General features: G+C 40.5%; 1 protein-coding gene across 12 annotated transcripts in view; it reads right to left on the bottom strand.

Annotated features, from left to right (window-relative positions):
* FHOD3 (formin homology 2 domain containing 3) overlaps positions 1 to 25,790 on the bottom strand; it is a 549,164-nt gene that overhangs the window by 220,722 nt on the left and 302,652 nt on the right. For all 12 annotated transcript variants that reach the window (XM_021096278.1, XM_021096273.1, XM_021096274.1 and 9 more), the window contains exon 6: positions 12,871 to 12,965. In XM_021096278.1, coding sequence (XP_020951937.1) covers positions 12,871 to 12,965 — 95 coding nt within the window. The remainder of the gene's footprint in view (positions 1 to 12,870; positions 12,966 to 25,790) is intronic.

The following is a 25,790-nucleotide window of genomic DNA, read 5'->3' as shown; positions in this document are numbered from 1 at the left end:
GACCCCTGCCTGGCTCAGCGGGTTATGGATCTGGCATTGCTGCAAGATGCAGCAGAGGCTGCATGATGAGGCTCAAATCTTGTGTTGCCGTGGCTGTGGCATAGGCTACAGCTGCAGCTCTGATTCGATCCCTGGCCCAGGAACTTCCGTGTGTCACAAAGGCAGCTGTAAAAAGAAAAAAAAAAAATTAAACCTGGGGGAAAAGCAACAAATATACTTTTCTGAGCAAGAATCAAGGTTAAAGAACTTTCTGAGGTAAATAACCAGCTCTGGAAACATGACAATGGGCCACCAAGCCTCAGGAATGGTGAATGTGCTGTTGACAAGAGTCTGGCAGTCAGCTCAAGTCTCATTGCAGTGGGTAGAGAAGGTTGGCAGGTGAGGACCGGCAGGGGGAGGGGGGCTGCAGAGATGGGGTTAACAGCACTGGCAGAGGCAAACTTGAGCCTGCAAGGCTACTCCCGGGGTGACTTCCAGAAGCCTTTGCTCTTCTCCATCCTCCCGTGCACCCGACTCTCCTAGAACACCTCTTCCAGAGGAACAGCTCACCGGCTGTGCTGGAGTTTTTACATCACTCCACAAGTTCTTCCATACTAGAACCACCCATTCCTAGTCTCTCCTACTTCTAGAACACAGCTGCTAGTCCTTGGCCACATGCCCTAAAAGGGCAGACAGGTCAAAGTCCCACCCCGCTCCTATTTCTCCCAAGAGAGGTTCTCATCTATGAAATTAGTAGTAAGCTGCCATTCTGATGTATCGACAAGTCTCTTGAGAGTTGTGGTTTCTTTTTCTTTTGGCCTTTTTTTTTTAAGGGCCGCACCTGCAGCATATGGAAGTTCCCCGGCTAGGGGTCAAATTGGAGCTACAGCTGCCAGCCTACACCACAGCCACAGCAATGCCAGATCTGAGATGAAACTGTGACCTACACCACAGCTACAGCAATGCCAGAACCTTAACCCACTGAGCAAAGCCAGGGATTGAACCCACAACCTAATGGTTCCTAGTCGGATTCATTTCCGCTGCGCCACCACAGGAACTCTCAAGAGAGTTGTGATTTCCACCACAAATCAGCTCCGTGAAGCCAATCACCTCACAGTGGATTGAAAAAACTACTGTTCTAGGCCGGTGGCTGGAGACTCATCCTGGACTGTGGGATCCCCTCAACCTGCTGGCTCCTTTAAGGTCTAGCTTGAACCTCTGATCGCTCCCTCCTCCCAAAAAATGGCTAGTAAAACTTCCCCCCCTTTTTTTCTTTTTCTTTTCTTCCACTGAGGTTATCCTTGCATGGGGGTATCCAAGAGGTCAAATCAGTAAGAATTAGTTTTCTGCAGGCATGAAGTCAAATAATCAGCCGAAGAGCCTAAGGGGAGGTGCTTTGTACACACAATATCTCTGGCACAAATATTGCCTGAACCTGCCATTAAAATCTGTGGAATTTGATGTTCCTGTCATAGCTCAGTGGAAATGAATCTGACTAGGATCCATGAGGACGCAGGTTCAATCCCTGGCCTCCCTCAGTGGGTTGAGGTTACAGTGTTGCCGTGAGCTGTGGTGCAGGTCACAGTCTCCGCTCAGATCTGGCATTGCTGTGGCTATGGCATAGGCCTGCAGCTGTAGTTCCAATTCAACTCCTATCCTGGGAACCTCTGTATGCCACAGGTGTGGCCCTAAAAAGACCAAAAAAAAAAAAATTGTGGAATTTAAAAAATCTTACCTAATGAAATGTTGATAAACATGAAAAACTCAAACACAATCTCATTCACTAAATATGTTTTCATGAAGAAACAGGAAGCTCTTTTTTTTTTTTTTTTTTTTTTTTCACTTTTGTTCCTGGCTGCCCCATGGCATATGGAATTCCCAAGCCAGGGATAAGAACAGTTGTGAGCTGCAATGCAGATGCAAAAACGCCAGATCCTTTAACCCACTGTGCCTGGCCAGGGATTGAACCTGAGTCCTGACACTGCAGAGACACTGACAATTCCCCTTGCGCCACAGGAAGCTCTTTAAATGTAGCACATAATCAGAAAAATTTGATTTTACAAATGAAAAAATCAAATAATTATAGTGTATTCATGACTAAATATTAGATACATGTTAAATGTTATATTTTTAAACACTTTAATATCACAGGAGAACACATTAATATATTTAGAGTCAACTATGTAAGAAAATTTCAAAGAAAAATTAGAAGGCAATGTACAAGGTTAACAGTCTTTATAGTAGGATTTCAGGTTTGTTTTTTTTTTTTTATTTCTAAAGTTTTATACAAAGAGAAGATATTACTCCTACAATCATGAAAAAAACCGTAAAAGTTTTACAAGATTGTTATTTGATATTAAGATTTCATAGTATATCAATAAACTTTAGCTGTTTTTTCTTTAATCTATTATTATTAACTACATCATGAAATTAGTTTTAATTCAAATTTCTATTAATAAAATATATATTAATTCAAGTAATTTGGAAAGATTAAACATAAAAATCTGATAGAATTCATCAGCTGAGTAGATCTCATGGAATTTTATTTAATGTGTTGTGGGTTTTTTTTTAATGTGTTTTCAATATAAAAAACTGAAGTTCTGCCTTTACTTAGAAAGCTGCAAAGAATGTTGCTTCAAATCTAACAATAAGAAAGGGACAAATAATCATTAAAATAAACTTTTCCTGAACCCATTACAGAGCTGGGGTCTCAGAGCAACCTAGTAGCATCAAATCTAAAAGGGGACAGTTTTCCCTCCACCAAGAAAAGGTGGGAGATAGCAATGGCCCCTGTGACGTAGAGAAGAAAGAAGGAACCACCATCCTGAGCAGTTAAGTGCAACTCAGTTCATAGTTGTGACACACTGGTAACAGCCAAGCATGGACTATCGTGAGAGTATGAAACCCCCTGAAGTGCAGACAGGAAGGGATTCACCACCCACTCAGAGGCACTCTCCAATGACCTCCACAGCATCATGAGGGAGACTGGGGCAGGGATGGAGACATAAGAAAGCCTCCACACCATCCAGGCCTGGGGGTGCCTGGCCAGATGACCAGAACAACAGCAACCACCCTACAGGAGTAAGGATGGGGGCAGCCAAGAAACCAGCCTTCTCCTCTATGATACAAAAGCTGTAAGACACAGGGAAGAGCAGCAAATCTTACTGCCCCCATGGCACAGGTGGTGCAGAGAAGGGGAAAGATTAAGACTGTGCTGGCAGGGAAGGGACAGGAAACCATCTTGAGCAGAGAGCTTCAGAGGTCTCCTGCCTTGGAGCAGGTACAGGATCACTGAGATACCCTCACCCCAAGACCCAGGTACACCTACCCTGCTGAAAATTAAAATGGAACAAAGATGATGGAGAAAGCCCAGTCAGGAAGCACCAGACCACAGCAGGTTACCGCTAGGGAAGGGGCATGAGGCTCAGACATGTACAAAAGGGCTAAAGCTGACAGTGAAAAAAACACATTGGGGAAAAACCCTCGGGCAAATCGGCCCTCACCTCAAGCACAAGATAATGCTTTAAGGAACTTGGAAACTGATGACGCAGTTTCCATCAACTGCAGAACCCAAACCCTGCACCACTCAGGAGCAGACTGAAAACCTCTCCACTCTAATAGCCTAGCATTAGAGACTTGCCCATTTACAGGCATAACTTCTACCTACTTCAGTCTATACTGTCCTATACATGATGCCAAGCTTTCAATAAAAAATAACAAGATGTATGAAAAAGCCAGAAAGCCCCAACTCCCCACCTCTGCTGTCAAGAAACAAAGCCATCAACAGAACAAGGCTCAGATTTTGACACAATATTAGAACTATAACATTCACAATGATTAATATGTTAAAGACTAATGGAAAAAGGTAGACAATAAGCATGAACAGATGAGAAATTTCAGGAGAGGGAAACTCTAAGAATCAAATGGAAATACTGAAAATAAAAACCATTAAAGGAGAAGAATGTGTTCAGAAGTTTATTGGGGGGACTCAACACAGCTGAGCACAGAATCAGTTTCCTTGATGATAAGTCAAAAGAAATTGCCCAAATGAAACATAGAAGAAAAAAGAGCAAACATTTTACCCATGCAAAACATATTTTTCTATGTCAGTCACTGGAAACATTTTAAAGCTTAAATCTTTCCTTTCCTGAACATAAGTCATATTCAAGAACATTTTAATGACAATTCTATTGAAGGTAAAATGATTCTACTCAAGGCAAACAACCTCTGTTTTCTAAGAAGAAGATCTAAAGACAAAGCATTCATTTAAAAAGATACATGAACCCCTATGTTCATTGCAGCACTATTTACAACAGCTGAGACATGGAAACAACCTAAATGTCCAAGAACAGACGAATGGATTAAGATGTGGTACATATACACGATGGAATACTACTCAACCACAAAAAAGAACAAAATAATGCCATTTGCAGCAACACAGATGGAACTAGAGACTCTCATACTAAGTTAAGTAAGTCAGAAGGAGAAAGACAAATACCATATGATACCACTAATACCTGGAATCTAATATATGGCACAAATGAACCTATGTACAGAAAAACAAAAAAAAAACAAAAACAAAAAAACAAATTCATGGACAAGGAGAACAGACTTGTGGTTGCCAAGAGGGAGGGGGAGGGTCTTGGACTTTGGGGTTAGTAGATGCAAACTATTGCGTTTGGAATGGTTAAGCAATGAGATCCTGCTATATAGCCCAAGGAACTATTATCTGATCACTTGTGATGGAACATGATGGAGGATAATGTGAAAAAAAAGAATGTATTCATATGTATAACTGGGTTACTTTGCTACACAGAATAAATTGACAGAACACTGTAAATCAGCTATAATTAAAAAAATAAAATAAAATACTGCATTAAGAAACAAACAAAAAAAGCCCTAAAAACAAAGATGCACAGATTAAAAACCTTAAGAAATCATGCACCTCAAACCAACAACTGATGCCATTAGAGGAAGAACAGGAGCTGAGATACCCACACTTAGCAAGATGGAAACTATTTCATTTTTTCATATTTAGACATGTTCATTAAAAGAATCTTTCATAAGACCATTAAGAATTACTAAGCATAATATTTGATTTTCTGAGAATTTATAATGCAGGCAAATCAAACAATGCAAAGTTGGGATCAGTAATCCTTAACACAATGGGGAGAGAACAGAAGAAGAGGTGCCAAAAGCCTAGTAAACAGTTAATTGTCCCCAATAAATCCCAGCAAAGGATTAAAGATGAAGAAGAAAAATTATACCCTACCCTTTTCTAAACCCACTGATCCTGGCAATACAATCTAGAAGATTTTTGGATGAGTGCCTCATGAGCAATTAAAATAGAGAAGGAGATACCCAGGACCAGCTGTTGCCAGGTGAGCAGGTCCTGGCAAGCTAAGCACACCTCCTTTTTTTTTAACAGGAAGTGTGAGGTTGGGAGACTGGTGGGGAAAGAGCTGTTAGCTCATAACACTGAACACTTAGGTGCAGGTAAAATGCTCAGGGTTTTACATATTTGGCAGCACAATTATCCCCATTTTATAGATTACTATCTCCATTTTATAGGAAAAAAAATCCACTCAAAGAATCACACAGCTGTGTTTGACCATAAAGCTCCACTCTTACCACCAGATGTAGCCCTTGTGAACTCCACGAAGAAAGGAGACTGGGTGATGGCAGAGTTAGGCACCTAGCCTGCACTAAAGCAGCCCCGATGCCCCAACTGATCAGTGCCGGCCTGCAAGCTGCACTGGCTTACACAATCCTTGCCTCTGCTGACATTTTGGTCAATGATACAAAAGCTCTGCTTATTCAATTTATGTTCAATACAACTAGGACTGAGAGTTAATATGATGAATGGCCAAAGAAAATTCAAAATGATCTTGAGACTGGAACTCTGGCCTGAAATCAATGGGAAAGCTTTGCATTTTAGGGTAAAACAATCAATTACGGAGATGGAAAATGGAAGAAACTGGCTTGGACGAAAAAAAAAAATGAAGTTTTATGGAAAAAACAAAACAAAACAAGACCTGGGAGGTTTAGCGAATTATCAGTTTGATTTGAGCCAGCACCCAGTGCTGCTGCTAAAATCACAGGTAGGATTTTTGGAAGGGTGAGTTGTATGCCAGGAGCCTGCCATATACTATTCTTTGTACTGGTGGACAGAAAAATTAGCAGCCCGTATGATGAGGAATTGCAAATTATGTCCCCAAGGACTACCTGTGGAGACCATTGAGTTTGGCATGGACAGGGTGGTGTGATGCCTGCTTTTAAATATTCAAAGAGCTTCCGTGGGGGTGTAAGTGTGTGCTGTTCTGGAAGGCAGTGCACAGTGTTTGGTTAAGGACAGAGAGGTGGAGGTGGGTCCTGCTGAGTGGGGCTTTCCACCAGTTACAGTGTCCAGCAATGCCTGCTGGAGGGAAAGGGCGTGCCCTGTGCCACCAGAAGCGTCAGGAAGGTGACTGGCGAATGTTAGGAACATCTTCAACAAGACTTTGCCATGTTTTCAAGGCTAGGATTCTATTTTGTATTGTAACTCAAAAGTGCTTTGGAATTCCTGTGGTGGCTCAGCAGTAAGGAAGCTGACTAGTATCCATAAGGATGCAGGTTCTATCCCTGGACTTGCTCAGTAGGCTAATGATCCAGCGTTGCCAAGAGCTGAGGTGTAGGTCGCAGATACGGTTCAGATCCCGAGTTGCTGTGGCTATGGTGTAAGCCGGCAGCTGTAGCTCCGATTTGACCCCCAGACTGGGAACTTTCCTATGCCACTGGTGTGGCTCTAAAAAGAAAAAAAGAAAAGAAAAGAAAAAGTGCTTCAATGACTCTCCAGATAATTATGCTGAGTAAAAAAAGTGAACTCCTAAGGGTCACATGCTGTGTATGCTACCATTTATACAACAATGTTGAAACCACAGAGGTATAAAAATGAAGAAGAGATGAATGGTTGCCAGGGATTTGGGGGGGGGGCTTGGAATAGGAGGGAAGTGCTATCAGAGCCCCTCCTGGTGATGGATATAGTCTGAATCTTGACTTTTCCCAAATTTCAATATCTTGATTTGTGATATTGTAGCACAGCATTGCAAGATGTTACCTTTGGAGAAAACTGGGTAAAGATTACATAGGATCTCTATGTATTACTTCTAAAAACTACATGTGCATCTACAATTATCTCAAAAATAAAAATTAACCCAAAAATAATAAGTGAAAAAGCTCTTCATATCTCACCCACATGTGGGACATCTTACTGGGGTCACATGGCAGTGACATGCCAGGGACCATGACCAGAGGACTCATGGAAACTCCTCTCCTCCCCTCTGTGACCAGCCAGAACTTCCTGGCGCAGCTGGCACTATGGGAGCCCCTGCTTAGCTCTCCTGGGCGACTATGCCTTCATCTCAAAGCAGTATATCAAAGATTTCCTGCTAACCAACCCCACTTTCCAACTTTTCGACTCCTGTTAGAAGCAGTGCCATGTTCCTCGCTGCCCAGATTCAAAACTTGGAATCAGGAGCTTTGATTCCCGATTTTATTTTCTACATCTGGAAACCCAATCCTGGGAAGCTATTCCTCAAAATGTCTCCACATTTGCATCATTCTTTGTCTCTTGCAATTCTAGCCAGGCCTCTTCACCTCAGAGCTTCGATACTGAGCTAGCCCCCAGCTTCCCATCCCTGTCGATTTCTCCCCGCCCTAATGCCATCCCACACACCACGTGTTACTTCTCATCATCTTACTGTCCTAATAAGAAATTTTGAGCAGAGTGTGTGTGTGTGTGTGTGTGTGTGTGTGTGTGTGTGTGTGTGTGTGTGCGCGGGCGCGCGCACGCGCGTGTGTGCTTTCCACTTTGTGGAAAAGAAAGAGCATGTCTCTCTAAGGTGTGTAAGAGAATGTGTGTGTGTGTGGACTGGGGTCTCTGGCCAGCTCCAAATAGGACAAAGGAAGTCTAGAGATCTGTGACCAGCAACCTGGGACTCAACTGGAAGCATAAGATTCAGTGGGGGTGACAGAAAAATCCAGAGACAGCAGATTTCTGTACAGAAACCCAGAGAGGGCAGATTTCATGACGACATCAGGAGACCTGTACATAGGGAATAATGACCCTCTGGCAGGCTGCAAAATCACATCTTGTTGCCTTTCATGGAAGGAAAATGACGAATTATGAAAATAGAATGACATGGTTTCTCTAACCCAGGATTCCCTATCCCTGGAGACCACACAAGGAGGTGGAGGGCCCCAGAAGGGGATCCATACAGGTACAGAGAGACTGACTGTATTGGGGTGGATGAAAGGACAAGCTCTACAAGCTGAGTCACCTCACCCCAACTTATGAGACTTCCAGATGCATGAAGAGGGAAAAAAAATTCCACACAGTGTGAAAAGTCATGGCATGAGCCTCTGCTTCTTATCTCTGAGTAAGTTTGAAGATGGGTTTTTGTAGATAGAATGAAATATGTTACTGAAAACACTTTTTTCTTTCTTTTAAAAAGCAATTATTTGGCTGCAAATGCAGCCTTTTCTCCTCCAGCTATGACTCAAATACCTGTACATATTGCATAATGACCCTCTGGCAGGCTGCAAAATCACATCTTGTTGCCTTTCATGGAAGGAAAATGAAGAATTATGAAAATAGAATGACATGGTTTCTCTAACCTAGGATTCTCTATCCAGTCTGTGCCTATTTAAGGCAAAAATAATAGGATCCCATGGTTTCCGTGCTTTAGGTTCCAAGAAATCTCTTAGCCAAAAGGACCCCTTGGCTTTCCCGATTTTTGGTTTAATTTGAACTGGGAACACCTCCGTGGCCATGGTGCCCTATCTGTATGTTGAAGGAGGGGACTGACGCTTTTTCCTTAAAATCTAAGGTTCCATGATGGCGCATCCACTGTCCAGTCATGGGGGCGAGGGGGAGTGTTGAGGCCACTGTATCGGTTTTGGAAAGAAGTGTTCTTATAAGAACTAAACTTAAGCTCTTGGAGTTCCTGTTGTGGAGCAGCGGAAACAAATCTGACTAGGAACCATGAAGTTGTGTGTTCGATCCCTGGCCTCACTCAGTGGGTTAAGGATCTGGGGTTGCTGTGAGCTGTGATATAGGTAATAGATGCAGCTCGCATCTGGCGTTGATTTGGCTGTGGCTACAGTTCTGATTTGCCCTCTAGCCTGAGAATCTCCATACGCCACGCGAGTGGCTCTAAAAAGCAAAAAATTAAAAAATAAAATAAACTGAAGCTTTTATTAGAACTACACTTGGTGGCTACTGCCACTGTTGCCTTTCAGCCACTATCCCAGAACCAAGCACCCCTTGCAGGGTTAGGTGAGACTTTCATCTGATATTAAAGGGAGTGGACAGGGGCTGCAGGCATCATCCACGTTCCCCCTTCTAACAAGGCCATAAGCTCCTTGGCTCTGTTTTCTTGTCCTCATAGTGGCTGACCCAATATTGAACAGATGCTGGAGACCGTTATGGACCTTCCTTTGGGAAAATGAAAGATGAAGAAAGAAACATGCACTGATCTGGCGTTGATGCCCCAAGTGGCTGGGGAGGAGGCACATGCCCTGCCTCAGACTGAGGCCCAAAGGAGAGATGCCCAGGGTCCCAAATGCTGCATGTACCACTCAGAGAAAGGAGGAGGGAGCATCATTCCTACAGACTCATGCTTCAGGGCTTTTACTTTTAAATTTTATGATTTTCCCATGGGTTTTTGGTTTTGTTTTGTTTTTGTTTGTTTGTTTGTTTTATTTTAGGGCTGCACCTGCAACATACAGAAGTTCCCAGACCAAGGGTCTACTCAGAGCTACAGCTACTGGCCTATACCACAGCCACAGCAACACAGGATCCCGAGCCACATCTTTGACCTACACTGCAGCTCACAGCAATGGTGGATCTTTAACCCACTGAGCAAGGCCAGGGATCAAACCCGCATCCTCACGGATACTAGTCAGGTTCGTTACCACTGAGCCACGATGGGAACACCTCCATGTTATTTAGAAGTGCAATAAGGATGTTCCTGCGTATTCTTTTTCTGGTGTTTATTTTCCTTGCAGAATGATTCCAAGGAAAAATGGATGGGATGCTGCTGAAACAGTGAAGGCTCTGAGCATCCCTCCCATCTACTGAGCAGACGCAGGTATTTCAGTTAGACATGCTTCCTTTCTCTCATCGCCTCTTTACCTTCCTAGCCTGTGGTCTCTCCTCTTACCCTTTCCTCTCTCTTTTCTCTTCTTCGTGCCTTTCTCTTCCTTCCCACTCCCATCACCCGTATCTTGCCCTCTCTCTATTTCCTTTTTGGTGATGAGCAAAATGCAGTCACCTTTCCTTGTCATAAGTATAACTGCTAGGTTTTAGTTCCTTTGGGAAATAGGGCTGGTTGTTGGTGTTTTATCATGACCATAATGAAGACAGTTTTTCCTGCGAAATCTCCCATCTCCCTAGCTTTTAGGGTCCTCGAGACTGTGCACAGAGCCCAGGCGAGGGAATAGCTTCCAGATGAACATAAAGGTTAAGGGAAGGCTTCCAGCAGAAGGAAGGAAAAACGCAGAAAACACTGAAACAGGATATGAGATATAAATCTTCCCTCAGCCTGGCGAAATCAACCTGATAGGCCCAGCATTCCACTCAGCTTGTAAGGTCACCTACAGCAGTTTGTAAATAGAGCCATATCCATTTTCCATAGACAACAAAGCCAAATTGATGAAGAAGGAGAGGGGGAGGAGGAAGAAAAGATATTCAGTCTCCTAAGAGAAACCATGGCTGCTGTTTCTATTATAAAATGGGGCAGGGGAGGATTCTGTCATCAGAATACCGGGAAAAAGGAAATTGAGAGGAAGATGGAGGGGTCAACCCAAGCACCTAGACCCAGGGGGTTCCATGCCAATGCCATCCACAGGGGAAGGGCCCTCGTACCCACACCAGGGCACCATCACTCAGTCTCCGGGAAGTCTGGAAGGAAGATACAGCCTCAACTAGATCTATCTTGGTCACAAAGTCAAACCAAGACTGAGTGCTCCTGACATAGAGCAGAGTCCTCGGGAAGTGGGCCACATGAGAGGTAAGGCCAAAGCATGTGACTCACTAAAAGCCCGGGACTGGTGCCTGGCAGCCTTGGCACACTGCCAGAGTGGGCGTGGCCAGGAACCCAGGGGTGGGGAGAGTCAGGGATGACTACAGGTTCTGCTGGGACCCCGGGAAGCTGTGTCCGTTCTGTGACCTGTTGAAGTCAAGTGAAAATCCCCACCCAGGCCCTCAACACCCTTCCCACCTGCCCCTGTAGCTACCAGAGTCACTGTGATCTCACCCCCAGAGCTGACTACACTGCAGCCTGGGTCCATGTGCATCACTTAGGATGGGACCTCTTCTGACTTCCTCCAAACCCCACATCCAGACAGGTCCCTCAGGGCCCCACCTGAGAATCCAGAGAGGACAACCATGCCAGAGCCCCACTCAGTATCTAGCACCCCTCAAGTGAGCTACAGGCTGGATCTTCCTTCTCAGAGCAGCACCAGAGTGTGGGGACTCAGAGCCAAGGCACAGCCAGGCAGAAACATGCCAAGATGGGGCAGGGTGCGGGTGCGGGGGGTTGGGGAGGATTACATAGATTGTTGTAACCAAGCACTACTCCTAAATTATAAGATGGGGATAACATTATTTACCTTAGAGTAGTCCTATGTGGATTAAAGGTGATAATGCTTGAAAAGAACCTACTACCTTGGTAAATTTTTAACAAATACTGTTCACTTTTTTTTTTTTTTTTTTTTTTTTTTGCTTTTTTTAGGGCTGCACATGCAGCATATGGAAATTCCCACGCTAGGGGGCGATTTAGAGCTGCAGCTGCCTGCTTACAGCACAAGTCACATGGGATCTGGGCTATGCCTGTGACCTACACCACAGCTCACAGCAACACCAGATCCTTAACCAACTAAGCACGGCTATGGATCGAACCCACAACATCATGGATACTAGTAGGGTTCTTAACCAGCTGAGCCACAATGGGGACTCCCATATTAGTTACTTTTATAACTGAAGGCAAAATTGAAAGGCATTCTCAAATTCTTCATCTATACATAAAAACATGCATGTATATACCTATACAACATATAAGTATGTACTTAAGTAACCGAACATATTAAACATGAAATATAGCAGGTAAGATTAATACTCTATCCATGGCATAATGTGTTCCTTTGTTGTTGTTGTTGTTGTTTTTGTTTTTTTTTTTGCCCCATCACAGCATGTGGAATTTCCCAGGCCAGGAAACAACCCACACCACAGCAGCAACCTGAGCCACTGCAATGACAATGCCAGGTCCTTAACCCACTGCACCACCAGGAAACTCTTACGGCACTCTTAATTAAATGTTAAAAAGCAGAGAGACCAAAACCATTTAATTCAAGCATAAGACAAAAAATAAAAATGCATTAAAAATTTATATCTTGGCTATTGTGAATACCGCTGCAATGAACATGCGAGTGCATGTGTCTTTTTCAAGGAAAGTTTTGTCCAGGTATATACCCAAGAGTAGGATTGCTGGGTCATATAGTAGTTCTATGCATAGTTTTCTAAAGCACCTCCATACTGTTCTCCATAGTGGTTGTACCAGCTTACACTCCCACCAACAGTGCAGGAGGGTTCCCTTTTCTCCACACCCTCTCCAGCATTATGGAAAAAATAAAAATCATTATATAAATAAATAAATAATAAAAATGTATAAGCTCTTTGCTATGTGAGTGTGTCTTTTAAATCTGTAACATAGTAGCCCTTTTCGTACTACGATGGGGCGGGAACAAAGCTGACTAGGACTTCTTGCTGCAAAACCATCTCCGAGAAGGAAACAAAATGAGAGAAGTGTGTGATCTGCAGACTGAATAAAATGTTCAACCATCATCTCTTACCTTGGACCCAATGAGAGTGTACAGCCACTGAATGGTTTCATTGTGGTTGATTACTCCATTCATCCCATCCACATACAACATAATCTGGCCCAATGCTACAGAAGAGAAGAGAAAAAGGAGCAAGGAGATGTTATAGTTTTATATATAAATATAACCTCCAATGACCATAACGTCAAGTGAGATTTTCAAACCTGAAGCACACAGTACAGTGAGAACCAAAATTGAAGAGAATCTCTGAGCTCTGAAATGAGCAAAATCTCACTGTAGAAAGTGGTGACCACTCCAGAAGAAAAAAGGGCTATTCCTAGAAGATGCAATTAAGGCACCCAATCCAGTGATTGTTGTTTCTCTGTGCCTTGATGTATAAAGGCACATTTTTATGTTTCTGTATCTTTGTAGTGCCAGACAGGGCAAAGATACCCATGAGATGGTGTCTGGGTCGCCGTCTCCCACTGGGGCCAAGAAGGTGCATGCAGTTTCTAAAAGCCACCTGTCTCATGCCCCAGTCTGCAGTCAGGTGGGTCCTGGATGCTAAGGAACAAACCTAAGCTAAGACAGCAGGTAAATATGTATCTAAAGATCAGTTGTAATTCCTTTTAAAGATTTTCATTTTTTAAAATGTCAGAAATCATATAAAAAATGTGTTGATACCAAGTCCTAATTTTTTTTCCATTAAGTATTATAAAGTGTCATTTTTTTTTATTTCTCCAATACGTAATTTTTTTTCTACTGTACAGCATGGTTAACCAGTTACACATACATGTATACATTCTTTTTTCTCACATTATCATGCTCCATCATAAGTGACTAGACATAGTTCCCAGTGCTACACAGCAGGATCTCATTGAAGTAAGTCAGAAAGAAAAAGACAAATACCATATGATATCACTTATATCTGGAATTAATATACAGCACAAATGAACCTTTCTACAGAAAAGAAAATCATGGACTTGGAGAATAGACTTGTGGTTGCCAAGATGGAGGGGGAGGGAGTGGGAGGGATTGGAAGTTTGGGGTTAATAGATACAGACCAAGTCCTAAATTCTTTTTTTTTTTTTGTCTTTTTTGCCTTTTCTAGGGCCACTCCCGTGGCATATGGAGGTTCCCAGGCTAGGGATCTAATCAGAGCTGTTGCTGCCGGCCTACTCCACAGCCACAGCAATGTGGGATCCGAGCCGCATCTGCAACCTACACCACAGCTCACAGCAACGCCAGATCCTGAACTCACTGAGAAAGGCCAGGGATCGAGCCCACCACCTCATGGTTCCTAGTCGGATTCTTTAACCACTGTGCCAGGACGGGAACTCCCCAAGTCCTAAATTGTTAAAGAAAATACAGTATCCACAAATTGTCAATATGCACCAAAAAAAGAAAAAAAAAACAAAAAAAAAAAGCCATGAAATAACTTTTTTAAAACAAATGCTAACTTTTACTATCTTTCAGTTCCCTTAGTATCAAAATAATTTGGATTCTAGATAATGAACAAAGAGAAGTTATTTACTCTAAATAAATAAGCTTCCTCAAACCACGTCTGACTTCCCAAAATTAATTAGCATGGCACTGACATTTTTAGGCAATATTTTATTTTCTGGTAATAATAGGGTATCTCATTTTAGAAAACTGAAAGAGGTGTGAAGTGAAAATAACTCATAATCTCATATTTTAAAGAATCACTTTTAATATGTTGACATATTTTCGCACATTCTTTTATGCTGTACACACACACACACACACATCCTTCTACATAGGTTATAGTAAGAGTCCAGATGAAATGGTGTTTACTGAAAAGAGCAAAGTACAAAATAGTGAGTATCCACTAATTCCAAGCATACAAATATGTGTTATGTTAGAAAACTCATTATTATTCTATCCAACAAAAGATCAAATAATAAAACCACATAATCCTTCTAAGAAAAAAATATGCTCCTAAATATGTAAATACTCAAAATTTTAAACAATTAACTGGAACATATCCTTGACGCAAATAAGCAACATATTTTTGGAAATACCAGATTCATGTTCTATTTGGTGGTGAAACACTGGAGATACACATTTTAAAATCAGAAATAATTTTAAAATGATGTCCATTGACTCCAAGATTGTGTCATACTGTGCTACAGAGTTTTAGGTAAATTTTTTTTTTTTTTGTCTCTCTGTCTTTTCTAGGGCTGCATCCATGGCATATGGAGGTTCCCAGGATAGGGGTCCACTCAGAGCTGTAGCTGCCGGCCTACACCAGAGCCACAGCAACAAGGGATCTGAGCCATGTCTGCAATCCACACCACAGCTCACAGCAACACCAGATCCTGAACCCACTGAGCAAGGCCAGGGATCGAACCCGCATTCTCATGGTTCCTAGTCGGATTCGTTAACCACTGAGCCACAACGAGAACTCCAGTTTTAGGCAAATTTAATAAGACATGAAAAATGAGAGACAGGCTGCCTGCAAATGAATACATAATACTGAAATTATTTGCAAAAAATATTATGGATCCAATAAAAATCCATCTACAGAATTTATAATGAAGAGGTCAGCATTACAACCACACTCTCACTTTAATGAGAAATAAGTATGTAACACACAAAGTAAATCAAAGTTTGATACAAAAATATATAAGATAAATGAATATATGACAGCAAGTTATGATAAAGGCTTAAATGATTTATTGTATAAATAATTCATATAAATTGACAAGAAAATACCAAATGCCAATAGAAAAAAAAGCCAAAAGCATTTCATAAGAGATGAAAAGCTGTTTTATAATAACAGATGTTCATTCTCACTATAATAAAAATGCACATTAAAACGTGAGAAAAAGAATATATATAGATGAGACTGGATTGCTTTGTTGTACAGCAGAAATTGCTAGAACATTGCAAATCAACTATAACAGAAAAATTAAAATATTTTTAAAAAAATAAAAAGTAATGAGTTTTCTGTTGTGGCTCAATGGGTTAAGGACCTGACTAGTATTCTTGAGGACGTGGGTTCAATCCCTGGCTCCATGGGTTAAAGATCTAGCATTGCTTCAAGCTTTGGTGTGGGTCACAGATGTGGCTCGGATCCTGCATTGCTGTGGCTGTGGTGTAGGTCAGCAGCTGCAGCTCAGAATAGACCCCTAGCCGGGAACTTCCATGTGCCATAGATGAGGCCACTAAAAAAAAAAAAAAAAGAGGTAGCATTTTCACTTAAGTTATCAAAGATTTTTTTAAAATAAATGATTAGGTATCAATTGCAGGAGCGGTTCTACAAGTACCTTCATATATTCCTGGTGGCAGAGCAAACTGCTACATGTCTTGTTCGGCTACTGAGTGCTGTAATTGTTTTTAAAATAGTTACCATTTAGTGCTTACAATATCCCAAATTCTTAGGGAGGACTTTAAATGTGTTATTAACACAACAGCCCTGCCATAAGGTCGGTTTGAATACTTTACCCCCATCTGACAGAGGAAAAAACTGAGGCTCTGAAAAGTAATGTGTCCTCAAACCCATCAGTACCAAATGGCAGGGTCTCCTCCAGCCAGGGTAGGTGGGCTCCTCCTTGTCCGTACTCAGAGCCTAAAAGTCCTCTCTAATCTCTTCCCCAGCCAATATGATGTCAGGAATCTATCTTAAGGAAATAACCCTAAGTGAAAAAAAAAAAAAGGATGAAGCAAAGATACTCACTGAACTGTCATCTATAATATCAAAATTTCAACTGAAATCAGTTCTAGAATTTGGCATACACAGTAATTTACCAAAGCTATGCCCTAACCTGTGAACTGTTTCTGATAAAATAATTTTAAAAATAGAAAATTAGAAACATTATATAATTCGGAGTTCCCGTCATGGCTCAGTGGTTAACAAACCCTGACTAGCATCCATGAGGATGTGGGTTCAATCCCTGGCCTCGAGCAGTGGGTTAAGGATCTGGCTTTGCCATGAGCTGTGGTGTAGGCCAGCGGCTACAGCTCCAATTTGACTTCTAGCCTGGGAACCTCCATATTCCACCGGTGCAGCCCTAAAAGACAAAAGAAAAAAAAGAAAGAAATATTATACAATTCAATAAAACACTAAAATCTCCAAGCAGAGAAGGAAAGGAAAATCCATGACATATTAAGCATTAGATATATATTCTTCAGATGTATTTTTCCCTACTTTTTCCTGTTTTCCCTATTTTTCATTATGATCATATTGTTATTTCTATAATAGGAAAGTAAACAAATATACAAAAAGGAACCAAATAAGACTGTATGTTAAGTGCTTTCCTTGGCTTTCAGAATTTTTCTTACTAGTCCATTACTCTCAGCACACCCCTCCCTCCTTCAAAAAGACACAACCCCCACTTCTTGGAAGAGTTCAAAGAATTTGACACATTTTTCCCCATTTTCCCTTTCCCCTTTTCTTTCCTCCTCTCCCTTCCAAAATGAACTGGAAAATCTATAGGAAAGAGTTTGCACCACAGTCCTTTTCCCATTCGTGCTCCACTGCTGAAGCCCTAAGTCTGAGGCAGATTTTAGCATCTTCTAAATCAGCCTAATGTCACAGCCTAATGAAGACTGTTCAGCCTCTGGAAAGAACATCCCTTGGGGGACCTTGCACCCTAAGGCTGAAAAGCCAGGTATGAAGGTCTCCTCTGGAACTGTTCAGGGCCTCTGGCACTGCAGAAAGTCCAGCAAGCCAGGACACCGCTTCAAAGGGGAGTCAAAGTAAGAATTTCTGTAAGTTTTCTATGATCTGTTTCGCTCAAGGGTCTATTAACTTCCCACTATGGAGGAAGAAAGTCACAAGAACGTCCATGTCTAGTGAAATTCGAGTTTCTGATCACACTGTTTTGTCACAATATTGTGATAGTCAATAGCTTTGGGGCTCTATCTTTTGCAGTCCAGTCCAGCCAAAGCACTCCTTCCTGCAAAACCCACTTCAGACACAAGATGGCGCTAAATAGATTTAAGTGGGTTAATACTACACTAGACTTCCACAACCAAAAAAGCACTAATCTAAATGAGAGCCTATGGGGGGCAGAAAGAGAGAGAGATGTCCTGGTTACAGGAACCATGAAAATTAATGATTTCCATTTTTAAGAAGGTTGAGGAGGATCAGAATGCAGAGAGAGTGGTGGGTAATGACAGCACGGTCTGAAAAGAGATCAGGGCATGCTACTCATGGAATTTACTCAGGCATGTTAATTAATTTTCCGTGCTTCAGGTTTGCCATCTCAAAAATAAGATAGTAATATTGCGGTACCTATTTTACAGGGGTGTTGTAGGAACTGAGTTAGAGCAATGCCTGACTCAGAGCAAGTGCTCAATAAATGCTATTCACATAAACTGCACTGCCAAAGTGCCATATCAATTATCTACTAACTGAAGCACTCAACCCAGACTCTCCAAGACACAAAGTGGGGGAGCGAGCCAAAGTCACAAATATTTTCTTCCAAAAATTTTTAGTTTTATTTTTTATAGGTAAGTACATGTTCCATTTTGAGATTTTTTTTTAAATAAATTGTGAGGTTTAGATTGATGTTCTTTTTTTCACATAAATGCCCATTTGATCTAATATTGTTTTTTGAAGCAACTATCCTATCTTTAACTGCTTTTGCAAATTTGCCAAAAATCAATTGGCTGTTTGCACAGGTCTATTTCTAGATTCTTGTTTCTGTTCCGTAGATCCATCTGCCTATTCCTTTGCCAATAATACCACACTAACTTAATTATCACAGCTTCATAAGATATCTTAAAATCTTACAACTGCAGTTTTCCTTTTCAAAATTGTTTCGGCTATTCTTGTTCTTTGCTTTTTACATATAAATTAAAGAAGAAATTTGTACATATCTACAAACAAAATTCTTACAAGTATAATGGGAAATGCATTTAAATCTACAGATAAATTTTGGGAGAATGGACTGCATTAGTATATTCATTCTTATAATCCATGTGTGATCCTACCATGTCATAATTTACATCCTCTCCATTTACATCTGTTTTAACTAAAGATTCTGCGTATGTGTTCTTGCTAAATTTGTAAGTATTTTATATTTCCCTGAGCTACTGGAAATATTTTTAAAACTACTCCATTCCCAACTGTTTATTACCAATATATAGAGATTTAAAAAACCTCTTTTTTGTTTTGATTTTGTATCATGTAACTGTGTTAACTTTATTAATTCTAGGCATTCTTGGGTTATGTTTTTGCAGATTCTATGATGTTTTCTACATAGGCAATAATGCTGTCTATGACCTAGAACAATTTTACTTATTCCTTCCCAATCTATATTCTCCCCTATCCTGTATTCCCCCCCTTGCCTTATTGTTCTGGTTAAGTATAAATCTTCAATAAATGTAGGTAAGAGTGGACAACTTTGCCTTTTCTCAATATTAGGGGAAAAGCATATAGTCTTTCACCATTAATTATAATGGTAGCTATAAGTTTTTGTACATTGCCCTTTATCAAGGTGAAGGTGATCCCCTCAACGTCTTGTCTTTTTTAAAAGTTTTTTTTTGTTTTTAATCATAAAGGGATGATGAATTTTGTTAAATATTTTTCTCTTCGTCAACCGGTATTATCAAGTGATTTTGCTTCAAATTGTTAATGTGGTGGGTTATACAGAGAGAATTTTTTTTCTTTTTAGAGCTGTACCTGGGGCATGTGGAAGTTCACAGGCTTGGGGTTGAATCAGAGCTGTAGCTGCCGACCTACGCCACAGCCACAACAATGCAGGATCTGAGCCACGTCTATGACCCATACCCCAGTTCACTGCATCTGTAACCCACTGAGATCATGGATCGAACCCACATTCTCATGGATACTAGTTGGATTGGTAACCCGCTGAGCCACAATGGGAACTCCCGGAATGAATTTCAAATATTGAACCAGTCTTGCATTAACTTTGGGCCATGGAGCTTTATTCTTTCTATATACTGCTAGATTTGATTTGGTATTTTGCTGAGGATTGTGACATCTTTGTTCATGAGACATACTGGTCTGTAGTATCCTGATTCTGTCTTGTTTCATATCATGGGAATGCTCGCCTTGCTAAATGAGTTGGGAAGCATTCCCTCCTCTTCTGTTTTCTGGAAGAGATTATGTAAAACTGATTTTATTTTGTCTTTAAATGTTTGGCAGAATTATCAGGAAACCATCTGGGCCTAGAGATTCCTTTTTCAGAAAATTATTAACTGAAAATCAAATTTAATAGTCATAGTTAATAATAGTTATAGGAAAAAGACTAGTCAGATTATCTATTTCAAACTGGGCGAGTTTTGGTAGTTTGTGGTTTTTAGGGAATTGGTCCATTTCATCTAAGTATCAATTTTATTTACTTAGCATTGTTCAGAGTATTCTCTTATTACTCATTTAATGTCTGTGGAGTCTGTCATTGATACCACTCTTTCATTACAGATTTAGCAATTAGTGTCTTTCTTTGTCATTACTGCTTGTCACTTTTCAAAGAACTAGCTTTTTTGTTTTCCTGATATCAACTCTATTATTTCTCTGTTTTCAATTTCTTTAGTTTTTACCCTTTTCTTTATCCTTTCCTACTACTTGCTTGGGTTTATCGTTCCTTTTTTATTCTGGTTTCTTAAGATGTTTATACTATGGATTACTTTCCTTTTTTCTAATAGAAGCATATAATGTTTCTATTCGTTTCCTCCCATGCATTGCTTCAATGGCATCCCACAGATTTTGATTTGTATTTTCATTTTATTTAGTTTAAAATATCCTCTAATTTCCATTTGAGAATTCCTCTTCAACATATGGATTATTTAAAAGTATGTTAACTTCCAAGCATTTGAAGATATTCCTGTTATTCTTCTGTAATCAATTTATAGTTTAATTCCATTAAGGTCAGAAAATACGATTTTTTCATATGATTTCAATTCTTTTAAATTTGCTAAATTTATTATTTTTTGTGACTCAGGATATGGTCTATTTTGGTGAATGTTTTATATACACTGGAAAAGAGTATGTATTCTGCTACAGTTGAGTAGAGTGCTCTAAAAATGTCAATTAGAACTAGTTGGTTGCTAGTATTGTTAGGTTCCACTACAGTTTTGCTGATTCTCACTCTACAAATTCTGATTGCTAAAGGAGAAATGCTGAAGTCTCCAACTATAACAGGATTTTCAATTTCATCTTTCCGTTCTCTTAGTTTTTACTTCATGTACTTTGAAGCGCTATAGGTTTTCCATTTCTGGGTAAGTCAACTCTTATCATTATAATGTCCTTCTTTATCTCTTGCTATTTTCTTTACTCTGGAGTCTGTTTTCTGTAATGTTAACATAGCCTTCTTTTGATTATTGTTTGTATGATATTTACTTTTGTATCTTTTTGCTTTTAAACTAACTATAGCATTATAATTACAGTGGGTTTTCTTTTAGGCAGCATTTAGTTGGGTCTCATTTTTTGTATTCATTCTGATAATCTCTGTCTTTTAATCACTGTGATTAGGCCAGTTACATTTAATATAATTATTGGTCTACCTGAATTTAAGTGCATCATTTCCAATCTGCTACTGAGTTCATCTAGTGAGATTTTTATTTTGGTTAAGGTATTTTTCATTTTCAAATTTTCCATTTCATTCTCCCTTATGTCTTCTATTTCTTTTCTGAGACTCTCTAGCTATCTATTCACTTCAGTAGTGCTCATCCTTACTACTACGACTTCTTCTTCTTCTCCTTCTCCTTCTTCTTTGTAATAGCTGCTTTGAAGCATGTGGCAAATGTAATATCAATGTTACCTTGGCACTGAGGTCTTTATATCTTCTCCTATGCAAGTTGAAGTTTTCCTACTTATCATATGTCAACTAATTTTGGCTTATATCCTGGACATTTTGGAAATTACGAGACTCTGGATTTTGTGTAAATATGACAGAAAACGTTGACATTCTTGTTTAAGCAAGGAATTAACCTGATTCACTTGAAGCCTTAATTTCTGACCTGCATTTTTTGGGCTATGGTTCCAATGCCAATCCAGTTTTTAAAGGCTTTGCTGTGCCACTGGATTGGTCAGGCATGTTTAGTACCCAGAGGCTTGTCTGGAACCTGGACAGAGGTCTACCTTGTTGTTCAGTTCTCAGCCTTTGGTATGCTCTTTAGGATCAGATTCATGTGTGTAATGTTTGGTGAGCCAGGGGCTCATGAAAAAACAAGCAAACAAGCAAAAACAAACAAACAAACAAAACACTTTGCAGGTCACTTTCCTGAGCAACTCTTTTTCCATTTTTTCCCTGATACTTTTAGTTTCCCTGAGGCTCCCCTTCTTAGTTATTCAACCAAAGAGCTGGGCCATTATTTATCCTGCTCTGCCACTTACTTTCTGTGACTGAATCCACATTTGGGGCCTAGCAGTGAGAGAAGAGGGAGGGAAAAATTACAGAAGGAATTCATCCCAACCCTCTTGTGACTACAACTTCTCTTAATCAAAGCAAAATTTTATGCCTCCTTCTCTCAGAGTTTTAGGTGCCTGCAGGCCCCTGCTGCTCTCACGTTATTATCACAGCTGTCCTCACCATGGGATTATCTGGGGGCAGGGGTTCAAGATAACAGAGAAAAGACTAAGAAACATGGCAGACTTTGGCGCTCTTTAGTGTCTGGGGTCCCTTTTCCTCCTACTCAAGCCTAAAGTAGAAGGCTTCCTCTGGAATGCTCTCTTAATATGCCAATGGCCGTTTTTGGGTTTTGGGCTGATCTGAGCACAGACAAGGAAATACCAGAAGAAAACATTTAAAATCACCTTCATAACACTATTTGGGATTCTATTCTCTTACTCAGTCTGAATGCTATCATTTATTCTTCAAAGTCCTCAAATAGATGCATTATGTATTTTTCCCAGATTTACAGTCACATTTAATAGGAGAGACGTGTGTGCTTATTCCATCTCAGGCAGAACTCCTCTCTGCTCTGCTTTTAGAACAGCATTCTCACAGCAACACAGAAGATGGCCTGGAGCGAGCAAGTCTTATGTTGAGGGTACACTCAGAATTCTACCTCGTCAGTCTAACTGCAAAGTTTTCAATCCTTTTTCTTCTTTTCTCCTCTTCTCCCACCCTCCCTCCTTTTTATTTTCCTTGCTTCTTTCTTATTTTCCTTTCTTTTTTAAAGCTGGAAGCCTTTTAGTCCAGGATCTTCTAAAAGGAACCGTAACATAGACAACAGATAACTCCCATATGCTTTGTTGGAAGCAAGGCTGGTGGGTTTTAAAGTTTTCCCCCTTAGCACCTGATTACCACCCCCCATCCTACCGAATGCAATGGATTCCAAGGAGCCCTTTTAAAAGCATCTGATCACCCAAGCTAGATGCTGAAGCTCTTTGAACACCTACATTTTCAACCACCACCAGTGGGTTATGAAATCAATTTAGTGAGTTCAGACCAGCAATGTATATTTTTCAGGAAACAGAATAGAAAATAGAGTGCACTTCAGTTAACGTAAGGGCTGTTTTTATTTTTGTTCTGTTTTAAATCAATATGAAAAATTTCTCCTACAGATCTCCATCACAAGAGTTTGGAAGCTACTGTTCCAAACTCCTTCCCCTTCCTTATCCTCCACCTCCATTGAGTCACCTAATTTCCTCCATTTCCCTCTGAAACAGGACTCAAATTCATCTTTTCCCCATCACTGCATTGGGTCCCGCTTCCACGGTCTCTCTTGGATTATAGCAACTGCTGATTTGGCTGGTCTATCTACTGTGATTCCCACTCTTTTTCTAATGCATGAAAGATGCTGACAGTGAATTCTCTAAAGCTTTAACCACTTCAGCTGAAGCTGGAAAATCTTGGGACAAGGCCCGAGGTCTCTCCTATCCCCAGCCTCCCACCCACTTTCAGCTTCCTGTCCACCCCATCAGGGCTCCTGTGTCTCTGAACCTTCTATTCCCCTTAAGGACTACAATCCTATACCTATCATGTTTGAATTAGTTATCTGTGCCTTCCTTGCTTTTAAGAGGAGTTCTTAAATGTAAAATATATATTCATTCTACAAACAAGAATGAGATGTAATTTCTTTTAAAAAGAACTTCTTATACAAAAGAGACAACAACCCCAAGAAAATAATCCCACATTGGTTATCTGCTTGCTTGTTCATGTCCTTTCCTTTGGCCAAAGATGCCACAAATGCCATGGAAGAAGTTGAAAAGTAATTCCTTCCTGGCAGAGTCATCTGGCTTTTTAAACAAAGAGCTCTTAAACACTGCTGCCCTGAGTTGTCTTTTAATAAACCCTTCATCCGTTCTTTCCTTTCACTTGATATTACAGTGAAATTACAGGTCACATGCACTCTGTAAATGGGCTCAGAGATCCCAGAGCTCTATCACCTTCTTAAGGGAATTACACAGTTTAGGGCAAAGTATTTTTAATGCAATGTTGTTGAGGTTTTTTTAAAAAAGCACAGAAATAACTATAGGCATGGCACACATTTGACTATAAAGTAGCCCTTTTATATATCCTGGACAAGGCTTTCATTTGTAAACTAAGCATCCTCTTGAATATTTGGCCCTACAGTTCAACCACGAAACAAAAGATATCGCCCACTGAAGTCTGAGTGTTTCAATTCACCTTTGTACATCACCTCCTTTTTTTTCCTTTTTTTGCATTTTACGGTAACTTTTAATTTTTATATAATTTCAAAATTACAAAAATGTTGCAAAAATAGTGCAAGCAACTCTTGTTTATTCATGTAAAATTTACTGTGATCCATTAATTATTTACATTGTGTACTATTTCTCATTCTTTCCCTGAACTTTTAAAAAATATATTTTTAGGAGTTTCCATTGTACCTCAGTGGAAATGCACCTGACTAGTATCCATGAGGATTTGGATTCAATCCCTGGCCTTGTTCCGTGGGTTAAAAATCCAGCATTGCTGTGAACTGTGGTGTAAGCCACAGATGCGGCTTGAATCCCGCATTGCTGTGGCTGTGGCATATACAGGCAGCTAGAGCTCCAATTCAGCCCCTAGCCTGGGAACTTTTATATGCCACAGGTGCAGCCCTAAAAAAGCAAATAATAATAATAATAAATAAAAATATGCTTTTAAATAAAATGTGTATATTTAAGGTGTACATCATGATGTGATATACACATATACAGTGAACGATTACTAAGTCAAGCTAATTAACATGTCATCTCCTCACATAGTTACCATCTGTGTGTGTGTGATGAGAGCACCTGATTCTTTTAGCAAATTTCAACTTCAATGCAGAATCATGAGCATAAGGAGTTCCAATGGTGGCTCAGTGGGTTAAGGACCCAACTTGTCTCTGTGAGGATTCAGGTTCGACCCCTGGCCTTACTCAGCGGATTAAAGATCCAGCACAAACTGCGGTGTAGGTCATAGATGCAGCTTGGATCTTGTGTTGCTGTGACTGTGGCATAGGCCTGCAGCTGCAGCTCCAATTAGACTTCTAGCCTGGGAACTTCCATATGCCACAGGTGCAGCTGTAAAACAACAACAAAAACTATAGTCATCACACTGGCCCCTTAGGCCTCTAGACTTCATTTTCCCACTCTTGACTTTCTTTTCACAAAAGCAACAGGAAAGAAAAGCATATTCCACAGCCATTCTACTAGATCAGATATTTTACCATCTGAAAATGTGACTGCAACTAACTCCTATTTATTTCAACCAAAAGTACTGAAAAAGTAGACTGGGTGTATGAAAAATTAGAGGCCTTACCCGCAAGGCCAATTTTCTGCTACAAACCACCAGAGTTGAGTTTGGGTGAGGGTTTGGGGGGTGGAGGGGGTTGTTTGTTTTAGGGGTTTTTTTTTTTTTTTTTTTTTTTTTTGGTCTTTTTGTCTTTTTAGGGCCACACCTGCAGCATTATTAAAGCTCCCAGGCTAGGGGTCAAATTGGAGCTACACCATAGCCATAGCAACGCCAGATTCGAGCTGCGTCTGCGACCTACACCACAGCTCATGGCAACGCCGGATCCTTAACCCA

The sequence above is a fragment of the Sus scrofa genome, chromosome 6, assembly GCF_000003025.6.
Source record: "Sus scrofa isolate TJ Tabasco breed Duroc chromosome 6, Sscrofa11.1, whole genome shotgun sequence".
NCBI lineage: Eukaryota > Metazoa > Chordata > Mammalia > Artiodactyla > Suidae > Sus > Sus scrofa.
Note: the sequence above shows the minus strand (reverse complement) of the source record. Positions and strands in the feature narration are given on the sequence as shown.